The sequence below is a fragment of the Apaloderma vittatum genome, unplaced genomic scaffold (assembly GCF_000703405.1).
Source record: "Apaloderma vittatum isolate BGI_N311 unplaced genomic scaffold, ASM70340v1 scaffold34446, whole genome shotgun sequence".
Classification (NCBI taxonomy): domain Eukaryota; kingdom Metazoa; phylum Chordata; class Aves; order Trogoniformes; family Trogonidae; genus Apaloderma; species Apaloderma vittatum.
Window position 1 is genome coordinate 11 of NW_009723992.1, and position 17,490 is coordinate 17,500.

Genomic DNA, 17,490 nt, shown 5'->3' on the forward strand with positions numbered 1-17,490 from the left:
AACTTGTTCAGAGCCTCTTAGGGAGTGTGTTAGAGAGACAGAGAGAGGGAGGTGAGTCAGTGTCTGGCTGGATTGTGTAAAACCTGCAGTGAAAGCTACCCCACCCCCGCTAGCCAGTGGTGTTAGGGCTTTCCTTTGTGTTAGTGCTTCTTTTGAGGAATTTTGTGCGTCTTCTAAAGCCAGAAAGTATCAGGAAAGTGGTCTACGATTTTTTTTTTTCCTTTTGCAAGATTAGAGCAGTCTGTTGCATGTATTGTCACTTGAATTGTTCTACTTGAAGATCTTTTGAGCTTAATTATGATGCTTATTGCATTTGAACAGATATCTGGAAACATGGCTACTGAACATGTTAATGGAAATGGTACTGAAGAGCCCATGGATACTTCTGCTGCAGTTACCCATTCTGAGCATTTCCAGACATTGCTTGATGCTGGTTTACCACAGAAAGTTGCTGAAAAACTAGATGAAATTTACGTTGCAGGTAAGATGTAAAACTTGCAAAACCACACTTACAATATTTTATTGGATTCTGCTGTCTTTGGGCTAAAATAGCAACTTTTTGTGGTTTCCAAAAGTATGGGAACTGCAGTCCTACCAAAATCTGTGGATGTTTTCCCTTCAGGGCTTTAATTTGTCGTAACATTTTTCAGATAAAAGTTTTGGGCCAGGACTCTTGGGCAGAGGGAATGGGAAGGAGAAGTATGCAGGTGACTGTAGCAACAGCTGGAATAGGCAACAGATGATTTTTAGGAGTAGGTGATGTGGTCTCTTTGCATTTTTTACTGTAGTCTTAAGTAACTTGGTTTTAAGAAGCCTTGATATTCATCTTCTTGTAAATGATACTTAGGGACATAGCACTTGGGTTCATGGATGAAAAGGTTATTTTATTGATTCTCTCAGACATGGTAGTAGCTAGCATTTTTTAAGCTTGATTTTTGGATTGTGGTGGTCACTTTTAGTCCTGCAGTTTATTTGTCTTTTTAGTCATTTCAAAATGTACCAAGGTACCATTGCTTAGGCAAACCAAGTCAGGTTTTGATAGATCCTTCTGAATTCACCTTCAGGATATTGAAAATAGATTTGGCCCGTGCAACAACTGAGTTTCACGTAAGTCAAACGAATACTTAAGCGCAGTAGCTGTTACTCTGAATCTTAACTTTTTTTGACACTTTTTGATTTAAAAAAAGGTTTAATATTTACCTTTAAGAGGACTAAGTGATTACAGTAACTTACATTAATCAAGGTTGCTGAAATTTGTTAGATGTGTTAAATGTGCTTAAACAAATATTGCTACCCAAATGTATTTAGTAATATACTTATTTTTCCTTTTTTTCTAGGACTAGTTGCACATAGTGATCTAGATGAAAGAGCTATTGAAGCTTTAAAGGAATTTAATGAAGAAGGTGCATTGGCAGTGCTTCAGCAGTTTAAAGACAGTGATCTCTCACATGTTCAGGTAATGTTAAGCAATTTAGAAGATAATTTTTGAGGGATAAAGTGCTAGTTGAATGGCAGAAGGTTTACTTAAGTCTTTTCAGTGATCCATATGTGATGTGTAAAATGAGCACTATATTAGTTCAAGGTAAAATTAGGTTTTGGTTTTTCATGTTTTCAGAGCTGAAAATGAATATATCTTTTGCAGAACAAAAGTGCCTTTTTATGTGGAGTCATGAAGACATACAGGCAGAGGGAAAAACAGGGGACCAAGGTGGCAGATTCTAGCAAAGGACCAGATGAGGCAAAAATTAAGGTATGTGCCCAAAGGATAAAATTTACATGGTCTGTCTGTCTATTTCAAAGCTATTGTGGCAGATACCTTGATTTTTTTCAAACTGCGCTTTTCTTTAAAAAATTTTATATTACTTGTCATTAGTGAAATTGTTACTTGCATTTTTATTTTACACTTTTTCCTCTTTAAGAGGAAAGTTAATATACTGTTAATTACTGGAACTTCACGCATATAGAAGTGAAAAAGATTTGACAGTTTATGTCTGGCTGAGACAGCTAGGCTGTTTCAAAGTTAAAAGTTTCCAAATACTTTTCAGCGTAGATCTTTCAGTTCAGAATGCATGACTTCAGCTACTGGTGGCTGTTACTTGTTTCTTTTCTTTTGTGTTTTGTTTTTGTTGTCTGGGGGGGGGGTTTGTTTGTTTGTTTTTGTCTTCAGGTTTAAAGCAGCTCAGCAGTAGGGAGGAGATACCACATCTGTCTGAAATAACAGATTGTAATGGATTTAGAGATTTAGCCCACTTCTTATGACATAATCACTGTTCTCATAAACTGTACCCCAAACTGTCTTAGTAGTGGGCCTGTTAGTTCCTGGACCAAGTCTTCTGCTGACAAGAGACTCCTGTCTCAAGAGTTAGGCAAACTATGATTTATTTTAAAATTCTGTGATTAACAATTTTACCCAAGCTTAAGGAAGGGAAAATCATTTAAGCATGCTTAGTTGACGTCTTAAAAAGTAAGAAAATCTTTCATATTTAAGTTCTCATGTGTAAATTGCAAAAATGAACGTTACGTATTGCAGATAACTGCGTGGCTGGTGAAACTAGAAAATCTTTTTTCCTCCTGACTCGGAGGCTGGGATGCTGTTAATTTTAAGCTCAAAAAGAATGATACAGTTTTGTCACTACCACATAAAACAGCAATGTGATGCCTTGAACTTAAAGTAGCATAACTTGTACTGCTGATGGCATTTAAAATAACTTCGCAGTTTTCCACTTCTGAAGTTACTAACTCTTCATTATAATTAGGCTTACTTAATATGCTGTTTCTTTGTGTGTAGAGTTGATTTGTCTTGTACAAAATTAAGGAAGACTAATTTAAAAGGAGTTTCTCGTGATCTATTTGCGTACTGAGTCTCGTTTATAATTTTAAATTGGTGTTATTATCTGTAAGTGTATGCAGTGATTCTAGCGAGCATCAGTTGTGCTGGGGGATGCTCTGTGAGCCCACAAGGAGTTTGAGGTGGTGAGGAGGAAGCAGTGCTATCACTTCAGTGGCTGGATACCTAAAGCAGCCTGTACAGTGTTCCAGGAGTGTAAGCACTTAAACACGTGTTCTTTAAGTTCACACTTATGAGTAATCTCACTAAGCAAAGGGAACTCCTGTGCATAAATGTTTGCAGGATTGAACATGCCAAAACAAGAAGTGGCTCAGACTAAGATCTTCCTAATTAAAGGGAAGCTCACTATTCTATTGCTTGGGCTTCTTTTTTTTTTTGATATGAAAATGAAGGAATTGGGAAGACTCTCTGTGTCTTTTTTTTTAGCAGTGTTTCTTTACCTAATAGTTCTAATAATTGTTTTGCAAGTTTCTGGTTGAAGTAGTAGCAGTAGGCTTGTTTGCTGTTGGAGCTTCAAAGCTGTACAGATTAAGAGAAATTTTAAGCATGTCTGTTGGTAAATGAAATGCATCTAAACTAGCTCAATTTGTATGTGATTTTAAAATTTTAAGTTTCTTACTTGAAGGCACTCTTAGAGAGAACCGGCTACACACTCGATGTGACTACTGGACAGAGGAAGTATGGTGGACCTCCTCCAGAGTCTGTATATTCAGGACAGCAACCTTCTGTTGGTACAGAGGTAAGAAGAATGAAATGTTTATGTAGATGTATTCTTATTCATTGGAAGTATTTTTGTTTTTAATGAACGGCATTTTCTGTGTTTATTGTAGATATTTGTGGGCAAGATTCCAAGAGACTTGTTTGAAGATGAACTTGTTCCATTATTTGAGAAAGCTGGCCCTATATGGGATCTCCGCTTAATGATGGACCCACTAACTGGTCTAAATAGAGGATATGCTTTTGTCACTTTTTGTACTAAAGAGGCAGCTCAAGAAGCTGTTAAACTGGTAAGTACTTGGATTTTAATTTATTTGTTATGAACACTCTAGCTTGTAAGCAGTTGCCCTGATCCAAATGCTTAAATGCTTAAGATGAAACTATTCGATCACTTCGTAAATATTTCCATGTTGCCTCTACATTTTTACTGGCTGTGTTTGGCGGCTGCGGGGGCCATGTGTGTGGCAGAAGCCGATGGACTGCTGTTCGGTCCAGTTGAACGAACCTTTGTTATTAGCAAGAGCTGTGTTAGCAGTAGTGACTTGGGAGCTCTGTGCCTCTGGGTGAGTTCTGGGGAGCGGCAGTGTCAGGGTGGCAGCGGGGTCCGAGGGGGAAGCCTCGGTCTCGTTGTCCGGGATTCCCGCGGTGCTTGTGCGCCGGCAGGGGGAGTCGCGCAGGACGGTGATGCTGCTGAAGTCACGGAATTGGTGTGAGATACTTCCGGTAGGAAAGAGGTCACTCCTGGGTGTTAGGCTCTGTTCTGTTTGCTGCAACTGACTAGAAAAACCCATAAATCCTGCCCACTTGAAGAACATTTCCTCTGCTTTACAGTGAGGTGTGAAATAGTTTGATGTAAAGAATAGGCTGCTCTTAATAAGTTTTCTAAGTTTTGTGCATGAAATATCCATCACTGATACCACACTGATCCTCCTTCTGCTTCTTTGTTTTCCTAAATAGGTTGAATATGAATATTTTGAGCTAGTTACTACTACATTGATATGCCTAAGATCAGTGTGTGGTATGATCTTTGAGCACTACCTGTACTCATTCTGAGATACACTGATAACTGTATTGATACAGTAAGGTTAAAATCTCTTGTGTTGTAATAAGGTACATCTTAGACCACGTCTTAAACACAGTACTGACATAAGAGTAGTATGTCAGTTGGTGAAGACAAATCAAGCTGAATATGAGAATGTGTTTTGAAAAAACCTAGCAATGTCCACGGAAGTGGAAGTACAAAAGTATCTGGTATACGCTGTTTAGTTTTTAAATAACAACTGTTACTCATTCTGTGCGCAATCCAAACATACTGAGGATAACTGCATATACCTCTCTGTACTTTCAGTGTCAACCTAGCTGTTTTTATTATATGTGAACTCTTAAAGAGTTATGCACATGACTTAACAAAACAGTGAATCAAATAGAATATGTTCTCAGAGGCATCTAGTGAGCAAACAAAAAGGAATTTTTCTTCACTTAGCTGCATTTTGTTTAAAGGCAGCGTGCTCTAAAAAGTCACTTAGCTTGTGTTTCCATAAAAGTAATGTCAGATCCTCGTCTGTCTTCCACGAAATGATACAAGGGAAGGAGGTGCTTGGTGTCCCTTTGTAGCTGAGCTTTGGTCTGTGTTACGTTTTTCAGTTAAACAGTCACTGAGTACAATAGTTGAAAAGTTTTGTAATTGATGGGACAGTTTTTCAGCCTTCATGCTAAGCTCTGAGAGCAGGTTTAGTTTTAAATTGGGTCCTGTGGCATTTATCAGCTTTGGAATGGTTCCAGCCATAGCTGACTGGCCAGTTTGGCATATTACAAGTTTCCCAAGTTTACTAGTACCCTGCACATCCCTCCTAGACAAGTATGGCTGTAGAACTAGTCAGGAGGTGGCAACAGGGAGGCTGGATTAAAATGATCTCTAAGGTCCCTTCCAGCCTAGGCCATTCTATGATTCTATGAAAATTGTAGGTCTGTTACTTGTATTAGCTACACATGCATGGGAGAGGCTGCTGACAGACTTCTTAGAAAAGCTAAACCCTTGGCCCTACCCATTAGAATATACTAGTATTTTAACAGGTAGTGTTCTTTTCGATACTACTGTAATCTTCTGATGTGTATACAACTTACTTTGCAGCTTTCTGGACTCCCAGGGTGATTCTGTTATTTCCCATCTTCTACCCAGAGGCATTTTTAATTTTTTTTTTTTTTTACATTTAAGACTCTGAAGTGTAGTAAAAAAGAGAATAAAATTTCTGCATTGCCTGTAGGCTTCTGAATATATATATTCGGAAATAAAAGGCAGCTATGAGGTTTTGTCAATACTCAAACTGGAGCAGAGAATAAACTGACCTGTCTTCAGGCTCTTGCAGTGGTGTAACATATTTTGGATGCAGTTCATATTTGCGTGGTCATTGTATCATCCACAGTCTTTATAACAACCTAAATTTTTTGAATAAACTTGCTGTTAACTTATCCTATTCATTAACTAGAACAAATCTTGCAATTCAGAGGTTTGAAGCCTTGATTTTTGTTTATGCATATGCTCTATTAAGACCACTTAAAAAGGGAGAGGTTCCCTAAATTGTGTTTGAAATACTTTTGGGATTATGCTTGAGACAAAAGTGGAATAGTGCTATGGCCTCATACTGAGAAGACACAGAGATATGAACAGTAGTTAATTTTATGTTCAGTACTTAATCAAGTGTGGTTAACCCTTGCTGATTAAGTAGAAATGGCATCTCAGATGTTCACACAGGCACTGTCAGAAGTCTGATTTTATTTTTCACCTAAGACATATTTTTTTCTGTTAACATATTTTTGTTTACCTTCTGTTCATGCTGTTTGAGTTGAGAATTATAACTCCAGTTGTGTTCTCTTGCACACATATTCAATTCTCCTGTTTCATGTGAAGTTGTTAGATTTCATTTTTTCATAAGATTTTTGAGTGTTTAAGGTTACTGTAGACATACACAGGATAATACTTCATAAGTGAAGCTTGTAGGAAAACATACTGAAAACTATAGTTGCATACAGTGTATTTTTGACTAGAGCAAGTGTAAGCTTGATCAAAGTGCAGGTACAGGTGAGTTATGCAAATATGCCTCTTTAGCAGTGTGCCAGCTGTGCATAGTAGTATGACTTGCAATTTGCTGCTGGAAATAAGCTAAAGTTATTGGTGAAAGCTTAAGTGGGTAAAGTGACAAGACAGATTTTATGCATACTTTAACCTGTTTGTGAGTAGGTTCTTATAGAACTTAGCAAAAGAAAATTACCATAGTGTTTAGAGGGTAGTAATATCTCTGTTACTAACTTTGGGCATTGATTCAGTGGTGACAGGAGGGGGAAGCAGTATGCTGATATAGCTGGTTTGGTAGCCTGACTGTTTTGGCACTTTACCCAGATCATGATTTGGGGCTGTTGATGTCTCATCTAAGTTTACAGATAGTATGCAAACTATTTACCTAAAAGACCCCAACACTATATTCCAAGAGCACCTAATTCAAGACTGTTTTTTCTGTGCTAAGGAGAAACGTACAGTAAATAAATATTGTAGTATGAAAAAACTACTAAATACTACTGTCAGCGTCGAATTGCAACGTGGTAGATTTTTTTTTTTTTAGTTATGAAGTATTATTTCATTGCTATGAGTTATATGAGAGGCTCTTTTCAGAGTAAATGTGTAGCCAGACTTTTGTCTTAGACTTTAATAGGAACAATTGCATAGTATTTTCTGTTATCCGTATAGAATAGAATATTTCAGTTGGAAGGACCTACAATGATCATCTTGTCCAGCTGCCTGACCACTTCAGGACTGACCAAAAGTTAGTGTCGTTATTAAGGGCATTGTCCAAATGTATCTTTTAAAGACTGACAGGGTTGTGACATTGACCACTTCTCTAGCAAGCCTGGTCCAGTGTTTGACCACCCTGTCATTAAAAAAAATATTTCCAAATGTACACTTCAGTAAATGAAGAATCGATTTGTGTCTTGTTTCCATACTGATAACTGTCAGCTTCTTTGAAGTCATTTCTTTATAAAGAATTTTTTTGAGCTACTGTAATGTCTCTTTATTAATGTGTAAAGTCTGTTTATTGATGATAAAATATATAAATATATATACAGTTTTGCTGTGCAGTTCCCTACGTCAAAATGAACTATCCTCTGCCACATGGGCAACATATATGGAGATTACTGTATCCTGCTATGCTTTGAGACATTATTAGTTGGGAAGATGTCATTCCAGATCCTTTCACGCATACAGTTCTCTTTTCAGTTTGCTTTTGGTGCATTGTCTAGCTTTGAAAATTTTCAGTGATGTAATTTTCATTTGCTGAAGATAAGTTTTAGTGCACAAAGCAAGAAGTGGTGTGGGAGAACTTGCTTATGCAGGAAGGTTTACCACTGTACGCAAAATAGCTCACAGAATAAATAGCTAGATTAAATTTTGAAAAGCTGTCCTGCTACTTGTCAATAAGAAGTTGACCACAAAATACGTTTTCCTAGCTAAAGAACTGTCTGTTGCAGGGCTCCCAGTTGGAAAGGGTTGATGTACCACCACTTGACCTCCCTGCTGCTTATTTGGATGATGCATGTCTGTGTCTGCATCTCAATGAAAGGCATTTTTTGTCAACAGATGTCTACAGTAATACTTTTTTTTTTTTTTTTTTCTTAAACTGCTGACTTGTTCAGGGTGTCTTCTAAACAGTCTGTTATGGGAGAAGCATTTCAACAGAAGTCTTAGGATTTCAAGTCAGTAGAAGGTTGTTCTTGCTGTTTACTATCTTTACATGTGTAATCTATGTGCTTTGCAAAGTATTGGGCAGTTCCTCATGCACATTTTGTGGAGGACTTGATCACAGCTCTCTTTCTTTTGTTAACTGTGGAACTTTAGAAGGGAATCTGGCTTTAATTGTAACTCCTGTTTTGTATTATACACAAACCAAGAATTCATAGATCAATCTGTAGAGAAACTTGTATTTTTTTCCTGCACTGTTGTGAAGGGAGAGGCCTTGATCTTGAGGACTTTGATGTAAAAGATTTGCCTTTTTCTACATGAAAAAGTCTCTAAAGAAACATGTTTTAAGGAAGAGGCTTGACCAAGAAGGGAAGAATAATTTAGTTTGAAATTGTGAAGTTATCGTAGAGAACATGGGTATACTTCAGAACAACTGAATATGCATCATAAGAATGTGTTAAGCTCCAAGGAATTTAATATATTCCTCAATGCTGTGTTTGAAGAATTAAAAATGTTTGGTATGTTGGTATTGGAGTGGAGTGAAAATTACCTGTAACTGATTGTCCAATTAATTTTCTTTCAGTACAACAACCATGAAATTCGTTCTGGAAAACACATTGGTGTATGCATCTCTGTTGCCAATAATAGGCTTTTTGTTGGTTCTATTCCTAAGAGCAAAACCAAGGAACAAATTGTTGAAGAATTTAGCAAAGTAACAGGTAAGTCAATAACCACATTTTCTAGGGGTGCATGATCAGTGATGAACTATCTTCACCATCTTTTGGCTTATGGTTGAATGATGATGAATCCAGATGAAGACTATTCAGCAGTTGTCCTGACTTTGTTTTGTTTGTTTGTTTGTTTGTTTGTTTTTTAAACTGTTGTGCTGAGGGCTGAAATATTTGTAACTATACTAAATGTGTTTCCAACTGTTACCTAGAAAACGTGTCATGTTCAAAAAAGCCATTCAAAGAAATAGATGTTTTCTTTATTTCAGTACTAATGGAAGTTTTAAAACTTTTCAAGGCAAAACTGAAGCAGGTGAACCTAACTAGTTCTGTGCTTCAGAATTCTTAGCGATATGATGAAGATCTTTTTGATAACAGCATATAAACTGGCAAAGGTAATATTTGATGGCTTTCTGCTGTTGGTGGTACAGTTTGGGTTCCTTGAAGCAACAGTTACATGCCTTAAAATCTTGGAAGTTTGATTTCTTGTTGTTTAGACATCCATGGAAAAAACACATGCTGATAAGTGGCGTGACTTAGGTGTTTAAGAGGAAAACTGACAAAGCACAACTTTTGGCTGCCCGTATCTCTTAATTCAGTTAAAGGAAAAGTACTCTTCTGTAGCTCCTAGGCTTTCTTCACTTAATAAAAGTGGAACCTAAGTCAATATTGTCTAATGTCTCTCTTTGAAAATCTTGGTCTCGAAGGTAGGGAAATTTTATTACGGATGAGGTCTTAAAAATAAATCTGTTGTATTCATGCTTTATTGGAACCACTTGGCAGACCCATACAGGAAGATTCATAATAGGAATTAATGGATTGAAGCCATAACAAATAAATATTTTGCTTATTTCAGAGGGTCTTACAGATGTCATATTGTATCATCAGCCTGATGACAAGAAGAAGAACCGAGGTTTCTGTTTCCTTGAGTATGAAGATCACAAAACTGCTGCCCAGGCCAGACGTAGGTTAATGAGTGGCAAAGTGAAAGTCTGGGGAAATGTTGTTACAGTTGAATGGGCTGACCCTATAGAAGACCCAGATCCTGAAGTCATGGCAAAGGTAATAAAGCTGTAAGGCAACCACAATACATTTAAAGTGCCTTGTTCCAAAGTAAGTACTTCCTGACATTTAGCCTAAGTTTAAATAGCATCTTTCAGCTTTCTTGACAGAGATGTTGTAGGTGAGATGATAAAATATGAATACACCCTAGAGTTGTTGTGAGTTTAAAACCTCTGTTGACTGATGTTATTTTATGCTCCCAAGGCTGCATGTTGAAGATAATTCTTGCCAAAATGATGCATAGACCTGACATGCTTAATTTCTTGTGGTGACTCCAAAAGTTAAGAAGGTTTTGTAGCTTAATTTTTGAAGGGATGGAAATCTAGATATGATCTGAGAACAAGCTTTAATTCTTTCAACGTTGGAACTTTGTTTATCGCTTCAGCATTAGAACTTGTCACTAAGGTACACAAACATATTTTAAAAGTTGCCTTTAGGAGTTACTTCTGAGAAGTTAGGCAATTACTTTGTATTTGGAACTGTATCTTTATTTTTAATTTGGAGGCAGTTAATTTCTTAAAATGTGAATACTAGTAGTATTTTGGATTTTGAATATTTTGGTGAAACTGAAGTCTGGACTGTTAAGAGTACCTTGTAGCAGATTTTTTTATATATACGTGTGATACTTTGCCAAGAAATGAATTACCTGATTTTTTTTTTCCCATCAGATAATACCCAACCCTGTCTTTTTCAGTTATGTTGTGTAGCTGAGCTGTTAAATGGAAACTCTTAGCTAGCCCATATCCTTATCTCTTTCTCTTTGCTTGCTTTTTGTCTGTGCTTTTACTCTCATCTGAGACACGTCACTTGCTGGAGTCCTACTTTGATGGACCTAGTAAGATAGCTTGACTGGGATCTCCTCTTTGGTGAGCCACAAGGGAAAAGGGTTGGGGTGGGGGCTCATTTTAGGGAAAAAGCTGCTTTTGTAATACAGGTATTACAGAAGCTTTTGGACTATCTTGTCTGCACACTCTATATTTTTCTTGCCCAGCATCGTAGACTTATCAGTAGTGGGGAAGAGTTGCAGGTAAAATTTGTCAAAGGTGGTACTTCCTAAATATGATGGCCTGTGTATGTTCAACTTCTTGGCTCAACAGAGAAGAGACCTAATCCAGAAAACTTAAAATAAATGAGCAGGAACTTTTGCTGATGTGATTGAATTGATGGGCAGAAAGTGGTAGGGGACATGATCAGGTGTCTTGCCTAAGTAAGTTACAGATGGGGGAAGAGAAAAGCTAAAGAAATTAGAGGTTGGTAGTGGCTTGCCCCATTTAGTACACAATTTTTTGAATGAGTTAATGTCTTGTGTTGGTTTGTTTTTTAAATGGAACATGAAGAGGGAAGAAAACATTCAGAAAATCAGCTTCTGTGCATCTAGTGCTGTATGCCAAAGATTGGGCATGGAGCTTGATTTGAAGAAGAAACAGGGAAAAGTGAGACTATGTGAATGAAATACTGAAAAAATAGAGAACATGTAGCTTGTGGCTGAATGTGGAAGTTTTTCTAAACATTAGTGTCTCACCTTTCTCGCTGGCTGCTGCTATCTCTCAGTTTATTCTCACATCAAGGGAAGTCTGTACTCCAGTCTTTCTTGCCTGCTTACTGTACATTTGGAGAATTTGACCACATTTGGCACTTCTGGAAGTGTTAGGTTTACTGTCTGTCCTAAGAGAAACAGCAGCTGAGCTGCTGCAGTCAGTCATCTCCCAGATGTGAACTGCAGGTTGTCTGTCATTGCTTCTGAGTACTGTCAGACAGGAGCAAGAGGAGAGCTGTTGACCTTTCGTGTCTTACACATTTCTGTGGTAGAATGCTCTGGAGGAAACACTGTGAGGAGGAGTAGTATGTTGCTTTTATCAGAATATTCATGTGATTGACAGATCTCTTGTCGAGACTGCCAGAAAAACAAGTTGGTAAGAGCAACCTGTGAGGAAGACAAATTCACCTTTGTAGCCACGAAGGTGAATACGGTTGTTCTTAATACCTTGCAGTAGCAGCATGAACTTTTGTCAATATATGGACACCTACTACTTTAAATTTCTGAAGTGTTTACTTGAGCCTTTTTTCCTTTGTCCTACAGACTTTTGCTAAAATGTTATGAAAAATACTTTATGGATGAATACTTAAAATTTTTCAAGTGGACTGTTAGCTTAAATATGAAGTACCTAGAGCATGATGAGGTGGAAAGCTAGGTTCTGAAGCTTGACATATCGGCTATGTTAGTGCTTGTACTGACATGTTGAAGTATTATTGGTTAAGTAATTGATTTCTGGACCAAACTGAATTTTTTCCCAACTTCCAGTAGCTATGTGGATAGTTTAGTTTCTTCTAAGTGTTATTTTGACACCTCAAACCTGTAGTGCAGCTAAATTTCTTAACATTTTACTTGACTTTATGCTACTTTATGTGGCATAGCTGAGGCTACAAAGGGTGTTCTGAAGTGGCAGGTTAAGTAGCTAAATAAAGTTGTATACTTGTGACTGACTAGTAGATTAGGGGACATGAGACAGGGCTAACCCTTAGACAATGTGGTAGTGAAGTCTGAAGTGTTCGTGCTGTACGTAAGAGGAGGAAAAGGAGTAGATCCCAGAAATTTTGGGAGTAGTCTAATCTTAAGCTGTTTTAAAAGCGAGTTCTACCTTTGTTACAAAATGCTGCTGGGTATATTGCTTGTTAGGTATGTATTTATGGATCCTTGGTGTTAAAATCTGTGAGCCTTAATGAAGACTACTTCCTTATTTTATTTTTTTACTTGCCTCTTTAGATAGCTTAAATGAAGTAAAAATGGATTCCCATTCCCTCAGTCTTTGCTTTAACCTGCCTCCTAGCTTTGACATCTTGTTGACTGGTTCAGCTATGCTTTTAACCTGTAACATGACCAAAGGTGTTAAAAAATCAACTGTTAAAGATTAATGGATCTGTCTACACTGCAAAAAATAAATTAGGGATGTTTTTTATTTCTTTGAAAACTGTTAGGGCATCTTATAACAAAAATGTGATGGTTTTTGAGGTTTTTAGTCGTGTCTGACACTGTCAGTCATTGTGAATTTATTAGTGAATGCTACTTTAGGTTCCTCATTAGATTCTAGTTGTCATCCTTTCCTAAAGTACAAGAATAAGGAACATTTGTTTGAAAGTTACAGGTCTTAAACCCATTGATTACATCACAAAACTTCCTATAATTAATTTTCATGAAGGTTAAGGTAGCAATTTGGACAGTTTACTAAAGATGGTTATTACATGTGGGTTGCAAGAAATAGAGGTTACTTTTGCTGTCGAGGCACGTAGGAGGAGCTTAACACAGGATAGGAATTCTCTTTCCTTGTGGAGCTAGCTATGACATTTGCCTCCTGAGAATCAGCAGCAGTAACTATTGCCAAAGACTAGAGTTGATATGCTGGGTGAGATTTGTGGCCTGCATTACCTTTTCTTTGAAACTCTGCAGCCCATCCTAGTTCAGCTAGCAAGATTTATGGAAGTCTGTCCTGTGTATTTGTAACTTAAATACATAGTAATTTTTATAAAAAGAGAGGTCTGGGCTTGTTGAGCTCCTGTATGTTGTGGGAGTAGAGATTATAGCTCTGTTTCAAAAATCAAAGTGTGCTTTTTTGGTCCCTTCACACCTTGTGTTATTTGTGTTGACCTTCAGGGTTAGGAGTGAGAAATAAGTGCTGACATGTACGATATTCAGTTAATTGTTCTCATCGGCTAATTTGAAACCACTAGTAGCAGAGGGGATATGAACAGAAATGGCAGGTCTTTGCAGCTGATGTGCAGTTGTGTTGTAGGAAGGTAAGACTGTGAGCGTTCTTTGGCAGGAGGAGGTGGTTAGACTCAGAGCATGGTGGCAGGGTAGGGAGGGGACTTTTGCCAACAAGGTAGAGACTTTTAAATTGTGAGAACTCATGGATGACATGTAAACGTGTTAATACACAGTCATTTGGTTGAACCTCAGCATGGACACAAGGATGAGTCTTTAAATACTTCCAGGTCGCTTACATGTGATTCCTGGTGCCCAGCCTATGTTGCCTGCTGTATTAAATAGGAGTCTAGTTTAAGCATTTGTCAGACTGCTCTGTCTTTGCTTGTATCATAAGCAGTTTGACAAAACTTTGTATTGATGATTTGGTCACTCTTAGGCAATTAATAGGGCATATATCAATAGTTGAAATATAACCAACCTCTCTGATCTTTTAAGGTGTATAGCAGTCTGTAGCTTAAGAGCTATATTGCTTGCTTTCAGGAGCTGAGGGAGAGAAAAGACTTTCAGGGTTACTTGGAGGTGGCTGTTCCTCAAGGGAAGGACACAGTTTGACTTGTGAGAGAGTCCAGGGGTAACCTGGCAGTGTCATCTTTAGTATCCCCTTCTGTCTTCCAGCTGTGACTTCCCATCACTCAGGCAGGCAGAGTCCTGATGCTAAGCATTTGGTGTAGCTATACCATGGGAGACACAGGCAGCCTCAGATCTGCAGGCTTGTCACTTCTGACCTAGATATCATAGCGATGACTGTTCGGCAAATACCTGAGCAAAAGACCTGTCTAAACAGTGAAATGTTTTGAGAAGTTAATTATTTTGTGTGTAACCAATCCTGGTTGCCTTCTTTCAAGTTAGGAAGTGTTCTTAGTTGAAAATTACTGCTGCTAGGATTCTTTTCAATGTTAATACAAATAGGATTGACTTTCAGGATAGCAGTACTTAATCGTGTTTGAAAACAGATTTAATGTTTCTGTCAGGGAATTTTGGAGCTAACTCATGCTGTATGAATATATAAATTTACCTATTCATGTATATGTATATAAAAATCTGAACATAAAACATACTGTCTTCAGTGCTGCCCATAGCAGTGACTTCCAGAACTTCATTTCGTGTTTTGGAATGAGATCATATTTTTAAGTCCTTTTTTGTTATCTTTTTTTTTTAGGTAAAAGTTTTGTTTGTACGCAATCTTGCCAATACTGTAACAGAGGAGATACTAGAAAAGGCCTTCAGTCAATTTGGAAAGCTAGAGAGAGTGAAGAAGCTTAAAGACTATGCTTTCATTCATTTTGATGAACGGGATGGTGCTGTAAAGGTAAGTGAAGAGGACTGTGACTGTGTTAAGTAGTGACTAAATATAACATTGAGAAGCTCTATACCTCTATCACTTTGCAGTGATAACATGTTGTTTCTGATAACTTTGTCCTCCTCTCTGGGCGTCTCCTAAGAAGACACAGTTGCTGGCTTCAAAAGTGGATCTTAGATGCACTTATCCTAAGTAATTCTGCTGATGAGTATGTAAGATAATCATATGTATTATCATGTGAAACTGAAGTGCCAGAAGTTGAGTGACTCTTGTTACCAAATTATTGGTAGAATGTGAAGCTGATTCTTTAGGACGGGTGATAAAAACTTAGGTAATTTTGTTTTCCAGGAACAGAATGACTTCTTTTTTTATGGTGTGAAATAAGCACCTTTTTGATGAGAGGTGCCAGGCAATTGAGTAATTGTCATGCCTGGACATTGCTAGCCTAGTCTTAGTGTTTTTTTTCTGTTGTTAGGAAGGGAAAGTGTAATTCCTCTCCTGCCTGTAGTGTATCTGGTTTTTATGTTCTGTGGGAGAACACGGGCTGCAGCTTTTCTTAAATTTGTATACCTTAAAACAGATGCTTGGGAAGATGATGAAGTCTTTTCATAGGATATGTATCCTGTCAAGGCTCAGCTCTGCAGAGTTCCTAAAAGTGGTAGAATCTTTAGGATTCCCCTGCTTGAAGTTAACTCATAGCAATTACTGTGACCCGTGAGAATTGTACATGTGCGGTGGTGGGTAGAATTTTTTGTGGTTGGGTTTTTGATTTGGGTTTTTTGGGGGGGGTTTGGTTTGTTTTGGTTTTTCTTTGTGGTCAGAATGAGACTATTAAATTCTAATTTCTGAAGTTGCGTTTATTTATAAGTAAAATAAAATAATAAAAATATATACTGATCTCTAGCTTGAGTAGAATTTTGCCTGTTCGCTAACATTAGAAATTCATTCCCTTATTGCAAAATCAGTGCTTTTGGAGGACAGTTCCATCATTTCATTCATTGAAACAGTTTGCAAAGATTGAAGCCTGTTTGCAGTTTTGGGTGGAAGATTTCTGAAGTGATGCATGCAGTCCTGGGTTTTGAGAGCTAAGTTAAGAGAAAATGCATTACTCTGGAACCCACAATACTATACTGTCTGATTGTTTTTTAAAAAATAGCGTTATATGGTTATTTTAGCTCTGGATTACAAAATTTAAAATGCATGTTCTAAAAGATAGATTAAATTAAATAACTTAAGATGTGCTTAGAAATATATTCAAAGTCTGGTTAATTCCTTCAGGCAATGGAAGAAATGAATGGCAAAGATTTAGAGGGAGAAAACATTGAAATTGTTTTTGCTAAGCCACCAGATCAAAAAAGGAAAGAACGGAAAGCTCAGAGACAAGCGGCTAAAAATCAGATGTAAGTGTAAATGCATGCGCATATGTTGTATTACTTCTTAAAGACATGTACACTCCTACAGAGTTAGAACGTCTGGGAATTTTAGTAGGTATATACTATAGCATGCACAGGTTTTCTGGCTTCTCTGAAAATGTTGGATTCATTCAAGTTGTTTGCATTTCACTTGAGATGTAGTAGTGGTGGTGGTGAGAAGTCAGGTACTATTTTGCTCTGCTCATTGAGTGTGAGGGCACCAGAGGAAATGTGTGAAGCTTAAAGAACATGCACACTTTTCATTTTAAACTTTCACGTACTCTTCTACACTGATGTCGTATGAATGAACTTAGCAGTGTGTGCTCCTCACCACAGGCTTATCAGTGCTGATACCGCCCACCCTGCTTAGTAAAACACCACTGAAAGAGGAATTTTGATACTCTTTTTGCCACTTCCAGAATGGAGATCTGCTCATGAAGCTTACAAACTCATACCAGTAGAGATCTTGCACTAATAAATGCTGAACATGGAGAGGAAGAGGGGGAAAGGCATTTCTTGCTCCTGTGTTCTGCTTGATGTTCTTATGTGTTTTTCTTCTTGGTTAACTTGTAGCTTTCCTAACTCTCTTCCCTCCCCCACCTTATTTCCAAAAATAACTTCTTGTAGTGCTGCGATGCAGCATCCAAGAAGACAGAAAAGTGAGGTTACCAGATTAATACAGATGTCCAGATGGTGACCTACGGTACACATGGAATTGGTTAAGTTTACCCTGCTTTTAGTTCTCATAACTTTCTTAGCCCTTTTGTTCTTCCTAGGGCATCTGATGTTACTGTAAAAAGTGTATTCTTTTTTTCTTTAGCTCTTCTTCTATGCCATGCAGACATTTTCTCTTTTGCCTATATCTTTTGGTGCTACAACTTTACCTCTTTCTGTATATTCTGCATATTGGCAATACCACCATAAATAC

The 17,490-nt window shown here is 37.6% G+C and overlaps 1 protein-coding gene across 9 annotated transcripts in view; it reads left to right on the forward strand.

The window, feature by feature from the left end:
- The first annotated feature begins 327 nt into the window (after positions 1-327).
- The window catches only part of SYNCRIP (synaptotagmin binding, cytoplasmic RNA interacting protein), a 23,716-nt gene continuing 6,553 nt past the window's right edge, over positions 328-17,490 (forward strand). For 2 of the 9 annotated variants that reach the window (XM_009872318.1, XM_009872319.1), the window contains exons 1-9: positions 334-481; positions 1,338-1,456; positions 1,643-1,750; positions 3,474-3,587; positions 3,679-3,855; positions 8,881-9,016; positions 9,882-10,087; positions 15,010-15,159; positions 16,429-16,550. In XM_009872318.1, the coding sequence (XP_009870620.1) occupies positions 334-481; positions 1,338-1,456; positions 1,643-1,750; positions 3,474-3,587; positions 3,679-3,855; positions 8,881-9,016; positions 9,882-10,087; positions 15,010-15,159; positions 16,429-16,550 (1,280 nt within the window). Of the gene's footprint in view, positions 482-1,337; positions 1,457-1,642; positions 1,751-3,473; positions 3,588-3,678; positions 3,856-8,880; positions 9,018-9,873; positions 10,088-15,009; positions 15,160-16,428; positions 16,551-17,490 lie in introns of those variants that run through there. The other 7 variants (XM_009872320.1, XM_009872316.1, XM_009872324.1 and 4 more) reach the window with 6 other exon arrangements.